At 40.0% G+C, this 19,855-nt stretch overlaps 1 protein-coding gene across 1 annotated transcript in view; it reads left to right on the forward strand.

Moving 5' to 3' along the window:
* The first annotated feature begins 2,393 nt into the window (after positions 1-2,393).
* The window catches only part of LONRF2 (LON peptidase N-terminal domain and ring finger 2), a 33,553-nt gene continuing 16,091 nt past the window's right edge, over positions 2,394-19,855 (forward strand). The window contains exons 1-2 of the mRNA XM_036872387.1: positions 2,394-3,207; positions 13,446-13,564. Coding sequence (XP_036728282.1) covers positions 2,532-3,207; positions 13,446-13,564 — 795 coding nt within the window. The 5' untranslated portion in view covers positions 2,394-2,531. The remainder of the gene's footprint in view (positions 3,208-13,445; positions 13,565-19,855) is intronic.

Genomic DNA, 19,855 nt, shown 5'->3' on the forward strand with positions numbered 1-19,855 from the left:
GGTTAAGATGAAACAACTTTTTGTATCCTTTTACCTTTAACTTATTTGTATCTTCTTATTTAACTTTTACCTTTTACTTATATGTATCTTATTTTTGTTTTGGAAGCAGCGTATATTTGGACCTTCCTTTTATATACAATTTGACAATTTTGCCTTTTAATTATAGTGGTTAGACCATTAATATTTAATTAACATTGATTGATATGGTTGAGTTTCAATCTACCATCTTGCTATTTGTTTTCTATTCATCTCCTCTGTTTTTATTCCCCCTTCTCCTCTTTTTCTTCATTCTTTTGGGTTAATAGACTATTTTTGTAGAATAATTTCATTTATCTCCTTTGTTGGACGTTCAACTACAAATATTGTGTTATCTAGGTGGCTGCCTTAGGGTTTGGAGTATGTATCTTTAGCTCACTACAATATTCCTTCAAGTGACTACACTATCTCACATGCAGTATTAGAACTTTGTAGCCCTCTGTTTTTCCTCTACTGGCCTTTGTGCTTTGTGCTGTTATGCACTTTATTTCTGCATGTTATACATCTCACAATACATTGATATTTTTACTTCACACACTTCTTGCTCTCAGCAGGCATACCTCCGATTAGCGTCTCCTTTCTGTTCTCTTGCTAGAAATTTGTCTAAAAGAACAAATAAGATCTGAGATCATAAGGTTTCATAGTCCTTAGTGTAGAGTCTGTTGCAACAATTTTAAGTATTCAAAAGCTGCCCCCCAACCCCCAGCAGCTTCCCGGTTGTTGGTGGTGAATTTGTTGGATAAGCAACCTTCAAATCCAAGTGAATTGTTACTACATAAAGAGAGTAGATGAAAACCCAAAGAGTGATGAAAAAGAGAGTTTGGACCCATTCAGTAATGAGGAACAGATCAAAACCTAGTTTGACTACAATCGTTATCAGTCAAAATAGAAAGCTGAGGAGAAAAATCATTCATGGAAAGGTGGGAGGTGGCGGATGGAGGGGGTGGCAGGGGGATTTCCTCTGCATGTTTCTTTATCATGGGACTAGGAGGCTGGCCAAAGTTGTCTCCGTTTCCGTTTTACGAACTCATCTAAAATTTTCTCACCTCACTTGATGAGGCATTTCCCTTCTTCCAAGCCAGATTTGATGGGAGTATTTTATATTTTCTTTAGCCAGTTTTAGATGTAGAAAAACTTCACAAATTTAGAATGAAGACATTTCGACTTGAAATAATGAACAGTACAGATTCTGGAATACTATAATGCATTTTATTGCATTCAAATACATAGCATGAAACAGATGGCGGAGCACTAGGGAGAGAAGCGCAGGTTATGTGTAGTTTTTAACTCCCTCCTTCCAGCAACTTCTCTCTGTAGTACTGCACGGTAGGAGACAGTTTTAGAAATTCTATCTCTACTTTCCTATCAAGGACACAATACAATTTTCCATGTCTCAGATCCTTTCCAGTACTTAGTCTGGTATTTCCTCACATGCTGTGTTAGAGTTCTGTCTAAATTAGAGCTCTAAAACGTCTCTAACATCTAGAGTTCCGTTAAGAGCAGCTTACTGATAATGGGATCCGATCAGCGCTCACTTCAGGCTTCCTGGTCATTTAACACAATTTCCTAAGTCAAAGCAGGGTTACAGTGATGTGCTGGGTAACGTTCCCTCAGTTCTCTCTGTCTCTTTCTCTTTCTCCAGTTATATTAAAAAATAATGGACATACATCATTATATAGGTTTAAGGCATACAGCATGATGGTTTGATTTACATATATTGTTGAAATGTTTACAATAGGTTCAGCTACCTTCCATCTTTTCATATAGATGCAAGAAAGAAAGGAAAAAAAGAAAAAACAAATTTTCTCCTTGGATGAGAACTCTTAGGATTTGCTCTCTTGACAACTTTCCCGTATATGGTACCGCAGTGTTAGCTATAGTCATCATGCTGCACCTTACATCCCTGGTACTTATTTATCGGTTCTCTTTTTAACCACAACCGCAGGTGGGCTTGGCCAGGCGTTGGAGCCAGGCTGGCATTCGGTGCGGGGACAAGGGGGCACGGCTGGCCGAAGACACCTGCTCCAGGCGCGGGGGCGGCAGCGGACGGCCGAGGAGCTGCGCGGGGCGGGCAGAGAACGCGCGGGACGAGGGCGCGTGGAGACGAGCGCGCACGCAGACGCGCGCGCGGGGCCGCCCGGGGCGAGGAGGGAGAGGGTTTGCGGAGACGCCGAACGGGCAGAGGTCACCGCCTTCCCGCCTGCGGCCCGGCTGCCTAAGCCAGGGGAGCGAGGAGGGCGTTCCCCGCGGGCCGGGGCTCGGCCGCGCCCACCGTGCCCGCCCCGCCGCCGGCCGCCCACTCCGCGTGGGAGACGCGGCCCCACCCTGCGCCCGCCCCCGGCGGTGGTCGAGCAGCCCGCCGCGCACCGCCCACCCACAGACGCGCGTGGCTCTCGGCGGAGGCGGCGCCCGCGCTGCGGCCGCCGGGCCCGGGCAGCGAGCATCCTCCCTTCTCCGTTCCTCCCTCCGGCCCTAGTCGCCGCAGCCCCGCGGTGATGAGCCCCGAGCCGGTCCCGCCGCCGCCCCCCTGTCGCGGCTGCGACTGCGGGGAGCCGCTCGCCCAGCGGGTGGAGAAGGGCGACGAGGCCTTCCGCGCGGGCGAGTACGAGACGGCGGCCGAGCTCTTCCGCTCCGCGCTGGCCGGCCTGGCGCGGCCCGACCGCGGCCTGTGCCTGCGGCTGGGGGACGCGCTGGCCCGCGCCGGCCGCCTCCCCGAGGCCCTGGGCGCGTTTCGCGGCGCCGCGCGGCTCGGGGCGCTGCGGCCCGACGAGCTGGGGGAGCTGGCGAGCGGCCTGGCGTGCGTCCCGGGCCCGCGCGAGCGGCGGCCGCCGGTGGGGAAGCCGGGCCGCGCCCCCGGGGAGGCGCCGAGCGGGGGGCCGTCGGCCTCGGTGCCCGCGGCGCCTCGGGACCTGCTGGACTGCCCGCGCTGCCAGCGGCTGCTGCACAAGCCGGTGACGCTGCCGTGCGGGCTCACGGTGTGCAGGCGCTGCGCTGAGCCGGGGCCGGGCCGGCCGCCGGCGCGCCGCGTCAACGTGGTGCTGAGCGGCCTGCTGGAGAAGTGCTTCCCGGCCGAGTGCCGGGCGCGCAGGCTGGCGGGCCAGGTGCGGAGCCTGCAGCGCCAGCAGCAGCCCGAGGCCGCGCTGCTCAGGTGCCACCAGGCCCTGGACCTCGGTAAGCGGGCGCGGGGGCTGGGCCGCCTACACGCTCGCCTGTTGAGGGGCAGGGCCGGGACGGGAGAGCTGGGTTCGGCCGGCGGGGCTCTTTTGCTGTCTGGAGGTGGTGAGGCGAAGAGTAGGGGCCAGTTGCACCTGCGGGCTGTCTTTTCCAGGACCTCCGTGGCCTTCCTGAGCCGCCCTGTGAGGCCAGGACTGCTTTTCACCCTATCTCAGCCGTACAGGAGTGGGAGGGTGGCCAAGGGTTTTCATTCGTCTTGTAGGGAAATGCAAATAGCTAACACCCTCGTGTGACAAGAAGGTAACACTCCCGGGCTATCACAAGAAGATAGCCTTGTGATGGGGCAGGGTTTGCTTTGGGGATTCTGCTGGTGCATCCAGGAAGGATGCTCTTACACTCCACTGTTTGGCTCTGACCTCCCTTCTCTCTCAAAGGCCATTAGATGTTATAATGGTGTGATTAGCTTTTTAGATGGTTGTATACTAACTAGTAGTCTGGTTTATTTTATGTTATCTTTTAAACTAGAGTCTGTGACCAGCACCAGCCGCTTCCCGCCCAACCACCACCTGTTAAGAATATATAATTTAAAGGAAGCCCAAACTTCGGTCCTGGTCATTGCGTTTGACTCTGAATGAGTATGCCGTATTGACAGTTGTTTGGGGTGGAGAATGTGTGGATGGAGGGTGATCTGTTTTCTGAATTCGCTGGTTTTGAAACAGGGTTGTGTGTGCATGACTTAAACCTCTAGTCAAGAAGACTTGCTTTAATGTTTTGTTACTAAGAGTCTTCTTGTGTGCTCTAGTCATTATGCATTTTATTGTAAACTAGGGTTAAGGTTTTCTCTTTTAGAAGGCACGCCTGTATCCAAATTGGGAGATTCTCTGCTGGAATAGAGCAGTTAAATTGCTTTATGTAACAAATAATTGGTACCATATTTGAAACAACATATCCGTACTTTAACAGGCTGTGTAGTTTTTAGTTTTCAATTATTTATGTATCAGTATATATGGTGTAGAGCCACACTATTCAGTAGAAATATTGTGTAAGCCTCATATGTAACTTTACTTTTTCTGTTAACCCATTTAAAAAAGGTGAAAAGTAGCAGGTGAAATTCATTTTAAAAATATTTTTAACCCTATACCTTTAAAATGTTATTTCAACATATATTTAATGTAAAAAAATCCAGATTTTACTTTCTCAGTAAATCTTCGAAATTCATTGTGTATTTTACATTTGCTGCCCACCCCGATTTGGATACTAAATTTTCATGAGAAGTACTTCCTCTATGTTTAGATGTCATAAAATTTAGAGTTGAAAAAGTGGATTCTCATGTTGGTGTCGTTCCAAAGTAACTTAAAAGTTATCCTCTAACTGAAGAGTATCCATTTTTTAAAATTCTATTAATTAAAATAAAAAATAACTCAGTTCCTTTGTTGCCCTAGACCTCTCTCTTGTTTTCACTAGCCACATGTGTCCAATGGCTACTGTTGTAGACAGCACAAGTACAGAACCTTAAAAAACAATTGCTGGAAATATAACAGATCACAATACCAACTCTTGGAGAAGATTTAGAAAATGAGAACTATTGTATGCTGCTGATGGGTCTGCATAATTATACCCCTGGTACGTTGTTTGACAGTATCTGAAAATGTTAATTATGACCTTTGGCCAAGCAGCTTCAATGAGGTACAAGCATATGTGCACTGAAAAAATGTTTACAAGGGTGTACAAGAGTGTATATACATCATTAGAGATAGCCCTAAAGTGGAACTCAAAAGTCCAAAAAGAACAGAATGAATAAGTAAATATATTATGATGTCTTTATGGAATACTACATAGAAAGAAAATAAGCCAACTTCAGTTACGTACCACAGTGTGGTTGAATCACATACATAATGTTAAGTGAAAGCCGGACTCAAAAGCATTTTTAATACATGATTATATTTATCTGTAAGTCCAAACAGGCAAAATTACTGTGGCATGTTAGAAGCAAGTAAGGGCAGTGATTACCTTGGGGAAGAAAAAGGGGAATGTTATTGTGAGTAAGTGTGGGAGGGACCTGAGTGGTAGTGGTAATGTTCTGTTCCTTGACCTAGAAGATGGATGCACAGGTGTGTTCACTTTGTGACAATTCATTGTATTTTCCGTTTATATATTAGACCTCAATTTAAAAGTTTTAAGAACATGGATTATTGCAGTCAGTTCATCATGAGAACTTCATTCAGTATATTCAGTATCCATTTTCCACTCAAAGATTGGAAAAGAAAGCCAAGTTTCCCTAGTTTAAAAATTTATAGAAAACATTTAACTTAGTAATAAATTAGCTCCCAAGAGAGGTTTTGTTATAGTAAAAAGGTTACAAATATTTGGATTTGGAAATGCCTGTGTTTAGACCCAGGGTGACACTTAGTTCTTTTGTGACCCTAGCCAAGGGTGGTAATCATTAGTGCTGTTCCCCAAATGTTTGTATCTTTATACCCTCTCCAAACAAGTACGATTGCATTCCTTGCCTGCTTGTGGTTGCGTAGAGCCGTGTGACTAATTTTGGCCAATAAGTTGCGAGTGGAATTCAAAATAACTATGTTAAAACAGAAATAAACATGTGAAAAGATAACTCAATAGATAACTGTCTATTAAAAAGAACCAAATGGGTATTCTAGACCTGGAAAATACGGTATCTGAAGTTGAGAATTAGACGGATTCGAAAACAGGCTGGACACATCAGAAATCAGGATGGGAACACTCAGGAGCAAGTCAATAGACAATATCCAAGCTGAATCACAGAGGAAAAAAACAGAGCATAAGAGAAATGTGGGACACAGAGAAAAGTTCTAAAATTTGTGGAATACGAGCCCCCGAAGAGGAGAGAGGGAGAAGGGGCAAGTGAAATATTTGAAGGAAAAATGGCTGAGAATTTTCTAGATCTGATGGGAAACTTTAAGTCACTGAACCAAGAGGCTCAGTAAGCCCAACAGGATAAACACAAGCATTCACACAACAAACAAAACGTATCTAAGTATATTACAGTCCAGTTACTGAAAATCAAACATAAAGAGAAATTTAAAAGCACTTAGAGAAGGCAGGATATATTTCCTTCACAGGAGCCAGAATAAGACTGATAGCTGACTTTTCAACAAAATTATTAAAACTAGAAGATAATGGAGTAACATCTTGAAAGTGATGAAAGGGGGGAGAAAAACCCTACCTGGCATTCTTTACCCAGATGAAAAATATCTGTCAGAAATGAAGGCAAAATTAAGATGCTTTAATCTGGGTAAATAATAGGAAAGATTTTTATTGCCATCACAGTTGCATGAAGTACTGAGGGGACTTCTTCAGGTTAAAGGAAAATGATGCGGATGGTAGCATGGAACTAAAGGAAGGAATGAAGATCACTGTACAGAGTAAATACATGAATAAATATAAGAGAATATTGATTATTTCAAACTCTTTCCCTCTTCTCGGGACTTCCTGTTCTCTGACACATAACAATATTGAAATTAGGCCAATTAAGAACCCTAAAATGGCCTCTAAGTGTTCAAGTGAAAGGAAGAGTCATGCATCTCACTTTAAATCAGAAGCTAGAAATATTTAAGCTTAATGAGGAAAGCATGTTGAAAGCTGAGACAGGCCAAAAGCTTGGCCTCTTGTGCCAAACACCTAGCTAAGTGTGAATGCAAAGGAAAAGTTCTTGAAGGATATTAAAAGAGCTACTTCAGTGAACACATGAATGATAAAAAAGCGAAACAGCCTTATTGCTGATAGGCAGAGCGTTAGAGTGGTCTGGATAGAACAAACCAGCCACGACGTTGCCTAAAGCCAAAGCCTAATCCAGAGCAAGGCCCTAACTCTCTTTAATTCTTTGAAGACTGAGAGAGGTGAGGAAGCTGCAGAAGAAAACTCTGAAGCTAGCAGAGCTTGGTTCATGAGGTTTAAGGAAAAGCTGTCTCCATAACATAAAAGTGCAAGGTGAAGTGTTGATGTAGAAGCTGCAGCAAGTTATCCAGAAGGTCTAGCCAAGGTCGTTAGTGAAGGTGGCTACACTAAACAACAGATTTTCAATGTAGACGAAGGTACCCTTCTATTAGAAGAAGGTGCCATTTAGGACTTTCATAGCTAGAGAGGAGAAGTCAGTGCCTGTCTTCAAAGCTTTAAAGGACTGGCTGCCTCTCTTGTTAAGGGCTAAGGCAGCTGGTGATTTTAAGTTGAATCCAGTGCTCCTTTACCATTCTGAAAATCCTAGGGCCCTTAAGAATTATGCTACATTTACTCTGCCTGTGGTCTATAAGTGAAACAACAGACTCTGGATGACAGCACATCTGTTTACAACATGGTTTACTGAATATTTTAAGCCCACTGTGGGTACCTACTGCTCAGAAAAAAGATTCCTTTCAAAATATTACTGCTCATTGACAATGTACCTGGTCACCCAAGAGCTCTGATGGAGATGTACAAAGAGATTAATGTTGTTTTCATGACAGCTAACACAATACCCATTCTGCAGCCCAAGGATCAAGGAGTAATTTCAACTTTCAGGTCTTACTATTTAAGAAATACATTTCGTTAAGGCTATAGCTGCCAGATAAAGTGACTCCTCTGATGGATCTGGGCAAAGGAAATTGAAAATTTTCTGGGAAGGACTCACGATTCTAGGTGCCGTTGAGAACATTCGCGATTCACGAGAAGAGGTACAAATGTCAACATTCACAGGAGTTTGGAAGAAGTTGACTCCAACCCTCATGGATGACTTTGAGGGGTTCAAGACTTCATGGAGGAAGTAACTGCAGGTGTGGAGACAGCAAGAGAACTAGAATTAGAAGTGGAACCAGAAGATGTGACTGAATTGCTGCCATCTCAGGATAAAACTAGTAGATGAGTTGCTTTTTAAGGATGAGCAAAGAAGGTGATTTCTTGATATGGAATCTACTCCTGGTGAAGATGCTGTGAAGATTGTTGATAACAAAGGCCTTAGACTATTATGTAAACTTAGTTTATGAAGCAGCAGCAGGGTTTGAGAAGATTGTTGCCAATTTTGAAAGACATTCTGCTGTGGGTAAAATGCTGTCAAACAGCATGGCATGCTACCGAGAAATTGTTTATGAAAGGAGGAGTCAATCATTGTAGCATACTTCATCGTTTTATTTTAAGAAATGGCCACGGGCACCCCAACTTTGAGCAGCCACCACCCTCATCAGTCAGCAGCCCCCAACATCAAGGCAAGACCCTCCACCAGCAAAAAGATGATGACTTGCTTAAGGCTCAGATGATGGTTAGCATTTTTTTTTAACAATAAAGTATTTTTAAATTAAGGTATACACATTGTTTTTTTAGACATACTGCTATTGCACACTTGATAGACTATAATATAGTGTAAACTAAACTCTTATGTGCTCTGGAAACCAAAAAAAATGTGTGACTTGCTTTATTGTGATGGTCTGGAACTGAACCCACAACCTCGCTGATGTATGCCTGTATGAAAAACTATGGGATGTCATTGCAACAGTGCTTAGAGGGAAATTTATTGCTTTAAATGTCTCTACTACAAAAGGAAAGTTGAAAATCAGTGATCTCCAGGCTTCTATTTCAAGATACTAGAGGAAGAAAAGCAAATCGAATCCCAAGGAAGTAGAAAGGAGGAAATAAAGGTGAGAGCAAACGTCAGTTGTAAGAAAGGAAAAATACAGTCCAATATTTCTTATGAGCATTGGTACAAAAATCCTAAACAAAATATTAGCAAATTGAATCTAGTGATAGACTTAAAGAACAATACATCATGATCAAGCAGAATGTTACTTTGTTTATTCATTGTAAATCAACCACACGTACAGAATAAAGGAGAAAAATCATGTGATCTATGTTAAAATCAGGAAACTAGGAATAAAAGGCAACATTGTTAATATGTTAAAGAATGTCTATAGAAACCATCCTAATTAAATATTGAATGTTTCCCCATTCGCTAGGTGACAGGGTTCACTGTCATCACTGCCACTCAACATTGTACTGAGGATTCTAGTGCGTGTAGTGAGGAGAAAATAAAAGAGCATCAAAACTGGAAAAATAAAACAGTTACTATTTGTAGATCGTGTGTGGGAGTACATAGAGACTCCAGAATAATATTTGGACTATTATAAATTATAAGTGAATTACCAAGAGTGTTGAATATTGGGTCAGTATAGAAAGACCAATGATAATTATAAATACTTAGTAAAAAACAAATAGAAAACAGAATTTGAAAACAACCCATTTATTGAACAAAAAATTTCTTGGAATAAATCCTGAAATATCTGAAGGATGTTCACAACCTCTACACTGAAAATACAAAACATTTCTGGGAGAAATTAAAGTGGACTTAAATAAATGGAAAGATTTTATTTTCATGACTTGCAAGTCTCGGTATCAGTAAGATGTCTGTTCTCTACAGATTGAACTGTAGACTCAATGCAATTTCAAAGTCTCAGCCAATAGTTTTGGTGGAAATTAGTGAATGACCAAGGCAGTATTGAAGAAAGATAACAGAGCTGGAGAGTTTACGCTATAAAGTATCAAGACTTACCATAATGTTGCAGTGATTAAGAGTTGTATTGGCCCAAGGATAGACACACAGAAACTGACACTTGATTTACTACAAAGATGCCAGTGGAATTCACTGGGGAGAAAAGTATTTTAAATAGTCTGAGTCAGTTGCTTATTCATATGGAAAAAAAATGAACCTGGACACTTATCTCACCTCATACATTGAAATTACAATTAGATTTCTAAAAGAAATCATAGGAGAATATGAACTTGGGACAGGCAATTATTTCTTAAATAAGACACTAAAAGGATGATAAAAGAAAATATAAATTTGATTTGATTAAAATGAAGAACTTTTTGTTCCTTAGAGACCCCCTAAAAGAGTGAAAAGGTGGTGTGTATATGTAATATGTATCTTACTGAGAATGCAAATCCAGAATATTGAAGGAATGCCTATGGTTCAAAAACAAAGTCTGTCCAAATAATAGGCAAAGACTTCAACAGATGCTTTATAAAAGTAGATCTCAAAAGGGCAATAAACATATGAAAGGGTGCCCAACATAATTAGTGATCAAATGCAAATTGAAAGTAAAATAAGATCTTACTGTATACCCGCCAGAATGGTTAAAATGAAAGTTTAACCATTTACATGGTTAAACATTTACATAGTTTGGGCAAGTATTTGAAGGAATTGGAACTCTTATGTTGCTGGTGGAAATGTCACTTGGTAGAAGTTAAATATGTTTGGGAGTACCTACTAAAGCTAAGCATATATACAACCTCTGACACAGTGTTTCCACTTCTGAGTATATACCGAATAGAAATGAATGTCATGTCCACCAGAAGACACATGCAAGAATGTGTCAGCTTTATTTATTTATTTATTGCTTCTCTTCTTCCATTTATTTTTGAGCAATTCCTCAATAAGTTCTCAGTTTTATTAAGCTTAAGGCTTGATGCTTAGAAAATGTGTTGAGATCTATTTTAAATGTTTTAATAGGTTAAATTATGAAGTGCTGGCTTCATAAATGGGTTGTCAAATGCTAGAAGCCAGCAAAGAAAATAGTTTGATTCATTCAACGTCTGGATGGGAAGTGAATTTTATTGCCCTTGGACTTCTGTAAAAGCAGCCTTTAGAATCTGAGGAGCGGAGGCTTAAATGCATTAGAAAAGGATTAAAAATAAATGTAATGAAATGTGTTTTTCACTCAGGAAACTCAACATCAATTGAGCTAACACAAAGTATAAGCAACAAAATAGTGAAAAAACAGAAAAATTAGTGAAACAGGAAAAATTGAGCTGGATAACAAGTCAAGCTGGTTTATTATAAAACTGGTAAAACAGACACATTTGGCAAGTGTGATGAAGACAAATGCAAAGCACAAGTAGCATCAAGAATGAAGAAAAGTATAACTGCAGATATAAATACAACAGATTTTAAAATCAATATGAAAAGAACAATTTTAAGGAAACTATAAATTATCAGACTTGATCCAGGAAGAAGTAAAAGACTGATATGGACCAAAAACCATAAAAGAAATTGAACTCAGGGATTTTCTTCTGAACAAAGGCACTACTGTCAAGCAAGTTCTAACAAACTTTCAAGGAAGTTTAACTCCCATCTTGTTTTATCTATAGCTCATAAAAAAATTTGGAAAGATTTCCATCTCATTTTGTAGGGTTAGTATAATCTTGATACTGTAATCAGGTAAAGCTTGCACAGGGAAAAAATGTATAGGCTGGCCTTACCTATGTACATAGATGCCCAAACCTTAATTAAATTTCTTAGTAATATTTTGAATCCAGCAGTGTAATAAGAGTTAAGGTCAAGAAGGAAGGCTTATCCAAGGAATGTAAGGATAATTCAACATTAGACAGATGTTTCAATGTGGTTCACTGTAATAACAGGGAGGAGATATACTTACATGTAATAGATGCTTAAAGAGCATTCTATGAAATTTAATACCCGCTTGTTTTAATGCCTTCGTAGGTATGTTTCCCAAGCTCAAACTGTACTTCCAGCAGCGGTTTTGTTTTGTTTGTCTTAGATTTCCAAAAGTCTCCAAAGAAGATGTCTGTATTTCAAAATGCATTCAACCATGCAATTGAGGCGCTTTCATCTAATATTCAGTTGAAAATGATTAATCTGCAGTTATATTTAGTGTATATTGACATACTAAAGGGGCAAATATCATGAGAAGAATCTAAAAGAATTCTATAAACACTTTCCAGGCAATGCAATGCTCAGTTTAAAATTATATGCGTGTGGATTGACATCAGTATTCCATAGTACCTGTGTGCCTTTTCAAAGGTGAATATGTAAAATCTCATTATAGATCAATAAAGGTGAACATTTTCAATCAATTTTGATGACAGGGAACACTAACTTTGAACCTGAATTGAGGAAAATGTTGTCTTCTCTAAGAGAATTCCATTTTTCTAATTAGTAGACCTATACTACAAAAAAAGAACTAAATTATTATATTTTGAAGTTTGTCAATAAAAAAGGTGTAAAAATTTGTTTTCTCTCGTTATATAAATACCTGCATAATATCCTCAAGTTGACCTCTTTCCCTGCAAAGCCTAAAATATTTAATGTCTGGCCTTTTACAGAAAAAGTTGCTAATCTCTGCTCTAGCCAGTCAGTGTCTTTTTTAAAAATTCAGCTTTTTTTGTTTAGCTCCTCCATTCCTGCTGTTACTTTTCCCTTCTCCCACTGTTTTCCTTGTCATACCTTCTCTATATTATACATTTGCAGCAATAACATAATTAATACCTGCTCCCCATGCCTTGCCTGCACCTTTGACCAGTTAACTCTGTAAACAAAGAGGAGATGTGGTAGCCTTTGGAAAGTACTAAGTGGTTACTTTGAGAAAAAGGTCAAGATCAAGGATTTGGAGCAGGCCAAAAATGCGTCTTAAGTGGAGAGATGAGAACACATTTTAGGCGCCCAGCATTTTATTGATGAACTAAAATGCACACTTCAGCCCTATTTCAAAGACCCCACAGTGAGTATGGGTAGAGTGAACTCTGTCCAGCGGCCTAAAAACATGGCCATGATGGTTCTGCTTTCTTGAGCTCTGGCTTTGTCACGTTTCCGTGGTACCCTGCCTAGTCAACAACTTCATACACTGTCATCAGTTCATAGCGAGAGCACTGTTAGCTTCTGTGTAAGCTGTACTTAGGTTCTTAGTAGCATATGAGTACTGTAATTCTCAAGATCTCTTCCGTTTGAAGAATCTAGGGAAAAGGAAGATTTTTTTTCCCTTTTTTTCCCACTTACCTGAACATATTATGGGTACGAATCTGCACCCGCTCAGTTGCATAGAAAAACAAATTATGTTTTACTTTTCTGTTTTTAAGCGTGAATTTCCTTGTGTACTTTCAAGAAAATTATTTGAAATCTTTTCTTTTTAAATACCTAGTTATAACATGAAGATGATTCAGCATCTACTCAATGGAGATTATGTTGTAGCTAGTGTGTGTGTAGCAGTCTGTTTTTTCCTGGTGCATTTTGAAATCTTACTCATTCCCTTTCTGATTTCCTGAGAAAAGCTATGCAAAATATACTTATCAAACTACTAAACTCTACATATGATTAGAGGAGGTGTTATTTATTTTACCTTTATGTTTGTTTTCTAATTTAATATTTTTAATGACTTAAAGATCATTTTTAAAAAATGCAGTCAGTTTTATTTATTCCCATTCCTCATGCCTTTCAGCTCCTGGTGATAATTCGTTATTGCTGCTGCGGGCAGAGTTGTATTTATCCATGAAGAACTATGAACAGGCTCTGCAGGATGCCAGTGCGGTTTGTCAGAATGAACCTCTCCTGCCTAAGGTATTTGTTTGTATAGGTTGGCTTTGGAGATAATAAATGTAAATTTATGGGATTTTTTAAAAATTCTATTGAAGTATAGTTGATTTACAGTGTTGTGGTAATTTCTGCCATCCAGCCAAGTGATTCAGTTATACGTATATACATTCTTTTTCATATTCTTTTCCATTATGGTTTGTCACAGGTTATTGAACATAGTTACCTGTGTTTGGGATTTTCTGAAGAATAAAGTAAGATCATTGTGATTAGTACCTACGGACAGAGTACATTTCCCTCAAATTGTAGATAGTCTAAATGTAGCAATCCACTTCATAATAAACCAACTCAGTTTAAAAGACCAAGTTTCCAACTGGATCTGGATAGGAAACACTAATTTAGATTACTATTAGTAGATGATTAGCTGAATAATATGCCTTAGGCACTGAACAAATATATAAACAAACTAATAGAATTTTATGAATTGGTGAATAAAGAGGAAATGTTTAAAATTACAGTTTAAGTAGGAAGATACTATATTATTATTATAATCATAATAATAGTGATTAGCAGTTGGGCCCTAATATGCATGGTGCATATAAATGGTGTTAGTAAAAGGGTGAATGTTTTGTATGTATTTATTTTGTAACAATTTTAATCTCTGTGTCTTGGTTGGAAAGGTCTAATATTACTTCCTCTAGTGACACGAAATAAGGTTTGCTAACCTAATAAGAGTAGCTTAAGTTGTCCTTGAAGAAGATTAAGGAGCCAAAGAATAAAAGTTGTAACTTTTTTCATGAATTTTTGAATTTTAAACCCCTTAAGAGATTTTAAAGTTTTAAAGAACTTGTGATGAGATTAATGCCTATGGCATTCTCTATTATCTAATAAAACTATTTTTTTCTCCTGCTGTATTGCTTTTTTAATCATCTTTGTTTCAGAAACACTGAAGAAATTAACCCAGGTTAATAGGATGGATGTAGCTTGCCCTTCCTTTCTTCCTTCCATCCATCCATTTATCCAACCAGTCATCTTTTAAAACAAAATGTTTTCATATTAGATTGAGTATTAAGATGGGTGTGGGGATGAGTCCAAGAATGGGAAGCCAACGTTTGTTGGACCAAGCCCAGAAATTTATTTTGTTGCTTGTTTGCTTCACTAAATACTTTTCCTACTCATATTTCTGATGCTTTTTCTCTGATCCTTTGATCTTTTATTCTTCTGAGGTAATTTCTATCAGTAGTGATTGAGCCTTAAGGACTGTGAATTACAAGTCTAGTATTTCTGATTGACAGTAGACCTACGTTGCCCTTTGAAGCTAGATTCTTCTCCATGGTATTGATCTTTGTGCTAACAACCTGGCAGTGTGTCTCTGACAAAAGACAAACTTAATTACTACAAAGTTACATGTCAGGGAGGCAGCTAATGTATCTCTAGCCTTTGGGATTTTGCTTTTATTTTCAGGGTTTATTGTAAATCTGTGAATCTCAGTTCTTGATATATGTCTAGTGAAGAACAGCTCCAGCAGAAGTGCAACCTTGATAATCACTTTAAGATAGTAAAGGACAAAAGTTTATTTCCAGGTTACTATTGCAACTAAAGGAAGTGCTATTGGAAGGTGAATTCAGAGGACTGAAGGGAGGATGAAGTTGGCCAACTGTGGTTAAGATGAGATGGAAGCTTCAGTTGTGGCTGGTGCAGCAGGTGTTTTACCCAAGCAAAACCATCCTTTCAAGCAAGCAGTTGTGGCTGATATTGAGTCCAAGCTTTTGGTGCAAATAGAGATGGGCCAGTACTAGCAAATGATTTGCCCATATTCAGAAATATAACCCAGCAAATGATAAGTTGATGCAGCTGAATCCAGGAAAGTTAACTGCCTACTAAAACAAAACCCAGTAATCCTCAGAAGAATACAACAAAATGCAAAGTTGATACAACATGTTATGTAAAATGTCCAGTGTTAACCAAAAATACTAGACATGCGAAGAAAGAGGAATTGTTGACTTTTACTCAAGATAAAAGATAGTCAATAAAAACTGTCTTCCTGTGGGCCCGGAAGTTGCATTTCACAGAAAAAGACTTCAAAGCAGCTATTATAAGTAAGTTTAGAGAATTAAATGAAATTATGTCCAAAGAATTGAAGGAAAGTATGGTGTCTTTGAATTAATAGACAGTCCCAAGGGGGAAATTGAAACTATAAAAAATGGAAATACTAGAGCTGAAAAATACAAATGCTGAAATAAAAAATTGCTATATAAGCTCAATAGCACATTACACACGGCAAAAGAATCTGTGAAATTGAGGATAGAGTGATAGAAATTACACAACCCAAAGAACAGAAACACAAAAGTTTAAAGAAAAATGAATCTTCGAAACATATGGTACAATATATGTGTAATTGGAATCCCAGAAGGAGAAGCTAGAAAATGGCAGAAAAAATTTTGAAGAAATAAGGGCTGAAAGCTTTCCAAATTTAATAGAAAATATTAATTTCAGATCTAGAAGCTTAATGACCCCAAAGCAAAATAAATACAAATAAATACACTCCCTGACACATCATAATGACTGCTGCTCAGTAATCCAAAGATAAAAAGAAATTCTTGAAAGCACTAAGAGAAAAATGACATGAAGTGAGAAAAACGACATACAGGAAAATAATAAGATTATTAATGACATATCATCAGAAACTGTGGAAGCCAGTTAACATTGGAATAGCATATTCAAAGTGCCAAAAGAAGAAACTTTCAACCAAGAAGTCTATATCCAGTAAAAATATATTTTTAAAATGAAGCTGAAATAAAAACATTTTTAGGAAACATGTCTTTGTTGCCAGCAGATGTGTACTACAAGAAATGCTAAAGGAATTTTTCAAGTCTGAAGGAAAACAGTAAATTGTAACTCAAATATAAAGGAAGTGATGAAGTGCACCACAAATAGACCAAAGCAAGAACCAGCTAACTACATGGTGTCTACCTACAGGAATCAATTTTAAATGCAAAGATACAGACTTAAAAGTCTGTAGAAATATACCCTCAGAGGGATTTCACCCCATGGGGAAAGGAGAACAGGAGGACCTCAACAATCCTTGTCACCACCATGGACCTCTGCAGCCTTTGCTTCTAAGGACGTTTACAGTCTTCACCAATCCTGAACCCAGATGATGGAGCTGCCCAGGATCCTTCCCCAGGGTCTCCTTCCCAGTGCTGGAGCTCTCACTGTGGTGAGACCTGCTTTCAGGAACCCAGGTTGCTGCTGTGCCCAACTCACGAGGATTAGGGTGCCACAGGGCCTCACCACCTGTGGGAATCAGAGCTGCCTCTGTGCTGTGCCCTTCCCCCTGGGGCCTAAGTGAGTTAGGGACTATGCCTCTGCCATCACGGGACCATGAAGCTGTTGCTCTGTGCCCCGCCCCCTGGGTCCGCAGTTGGGACTTTGACTCTCTGTCACCAGACTGTGCAGCTGTTGCTCTGTGCTCCATCCCTTCCTCCTCAATTGGGACACCTCTGTGCCCTGTTATCCCTGGGCTTTGCTGCTGCTGCATCTTGCCCCCTCTTGACCCCCTTAAATACAAATCACTGCAGGGAGACCCAGACCCCGGTTCCATGGGTGATGTACACACACTTGCACCTCAGATACTGACTCCATCATCACAGCAAGTGAGCCTGTGTCCCAGGCCACAGGGGCCACAGTAGTTCTGCCTGCCACTGAGCTCGTGACTCCTGCTCTGCTGCTGCTCTGAATGCAAGTGCCTCAGGCCTGGTACCACAGAGGGATCCCCTCAGCTAGAACATCCCCCCACATATAGAAAAGAAGAAGAGGAGGACCCCAGCAGCCCTAGCTGCCACTGCCATTGCAGATACCCATGGGAGGCTGGCAGTCTCGGCTGCTGAGTGTCCCCATGGTCTTTGCCAGTGCTGAACTCAGCTGGCAGATCTGCATGGAGATGGTGGCACCGCACCCCTACCCAGTTGGTGCCCTCACAGCCAACTTCAGGTGAAAGTGAGTTTAGATGATCCACTGAAGCCAGGTCATGCAGATGGAAAATCAATAAGGAAATGATGGACTTGAACTTGAATAAGGAATAATGGACTCCTGGGTCAAATGAGTCTAGTAGACATATACAGAATATTCCATCAAACAGCAGCAAAATATATGTTCTCAAGGGCACACAACATTCTCCATGATAGATCATATGCTAGGTCACAAAGCAAGTCTTAATAATTTTAAGATGATTGGAATTTTATCCAGTATCCTTTCCAGACACAATGGTATGAGACTAGAAATACATAATAGGAGAAAAGCTAGAAAAGTCACAAATACATAGGAATTAAACAACAGGCTTGTGAACAACCGCTGAGTCAAAGAAGAAATCAAAAGGAAAATAAAAAAATATCCAGAGACGAACCAAAGTGGAAGCACAGCATACCAAAATGTATGGGATGCAGCAAAAGCAGTTCTAACAAGGAAGTTTTAGCAATAAACTTTTACATTAAGAAAAAAGTAAGATCTAAAATAAACAACCTCAGGGACTTCCTTGGTGGCGCAGTGGTTAAGAATCTGCCTGCCAGTGCACAGGACACGGGTTTGAGCCCTTGTCTGGGAAGATCCCACGTGCCAAAGAGCAACTAAGCCCATGCACCACAACTACTGAGCCTGCGCTCTAGAGCCTGAGAGCCACAACTACTGAGCCTGCGTGCCACAACTACTGAAACCTGCGTGCCTAGAGCCCATGCTTCTCAACATGAGAAGCCACTGCAATGAAGAGTAGCCCCCGCTCACTGCAACTAGAGAAAGCCTGAATACAGCAATGAAGACCCAACACAGCCAAAAATAAATAAATATAAATAAATAAATAAAGATACTAATGCTTTAAACAAATTTTAAAAAAAATAAACAACCTTAAATCTCAAGAACCTAAAGAACAAACTAAGTTAGCAGAAGGAAGTAATAAAGATTAGAGCAGGAATAAATGAAATTGAGATGAGAAAGACAACATAAAAGATTAACAAAACTAAGATTTGGTTTCTTGAAAAGTTAAAATTGACAAACCCTTAGCTAGACTAGGGAAAAAAGAGATGAGTCAAATAAATAAAATTATGAGTAAAAGAGAAGACATTTGATACCACAAAAATACAAAGGTTCAAAGTGACTACTTTGAACATTTATAAACCAACAAATTAGATAATTTAGAAGAAATAGGTAAATTCCTAGAAACATACAGCCTACCAAGTCTTGAACCAAGAAGTAATTAGAAAATCTGGACAGACCAATAACAATCAAGGGGATTGAACCAGTAATGAAAAATCTGCCAGAACAGAAAATCCCAGAACCAGGTGGCTTCACTGATGAATTCTATCAATCATTTAAAGAAGAATTAATGCCAATCCTTACCAAACTCTTCCAAAAATTGAGGAGGATGGAACACTTCCAAAGTCGTTTTATGAGGTTAGCATTACCCTGATACTGAAGCTAGACAAGGCCACTGCAAGAGAAGAAAAGTATAGGCCAATTATCTCTAATGAATGTAGATGCACAAATTCTCAACAAAATGCCAGCAAACCAAATTAAAGAGCGCACTAAAGGATCACTACAACATGATCAAGTGGGATTTATCCTTAGGATGCAAGGATGGTTCAACATATGCAAATCAGTCAATGTGATACCCCACATTAACAGAATGGAGGATAAAAATTATATGGTCATCTTAATAGATGCAGAAAAGGCATCTGACAGAATTCAGCCCACTTTTATGATATAAACTCTCAACAAATTAAGTATAGAAGGAATGAACCTCAGCATAATAAAGGCTATATATGACAAGCTCACAGCCAAAATCATGTTCAGTGGTGAAAAGTTAAAAGCTTTTTCTCTGTGGTCAGGAGCAAGACAAGTATGCCCTCTCTTTTTTTAAATTAATTTATTTTTATTTTTGGCTGCATTGGGTCTTCGTTGCCACATTGCATCCATAAAGCAAAAACAAAATGCTGTTGGAAAATATTGACCCATATTGCATTTTGTTCATTTCTGTTGTGGGACTTTGTATATTACACTTTGTGTCTGTCCTGTCTGTGTGCTCCCACAAGACTGTATGCTCCTTGAAGACAGGAACATGGTAGTGACCTGTGATTACTGGGTGAGTGAAGGGTGGTAGACAGTCAGTTCTCTCTTAGCATGTCCCTTGGAACTGCTTTGGGCTCACATTCCAGGTATGGACTCCTGTGTTCTGATTGTGTGTTGCACTTGTGGGACATTCAGGTTTGCCCAGTTTCGAAGGCAGTAGAGCTAGAGCCATCCTCGGTGAGCTTGTGTTTATTCTAC

This window comes from Balaenoptera musculus, chromosome 13 (assembly GCF_009873245.2).
Source record: "Balaenoptera musculus isolate JJ_BM4_2016_0621 chromosome 13, mBalMus1.pri.v3, whole genome shotgun sequence".
In the NCBI taxonomy this organism is placed as follows: domain Eukaryota; kingdom Metazoa; phylum Chordata; class Mammalia; order Artiodactyla; family Balaenopteridae; genus Balaenoptera; species Balaenoptera musculus.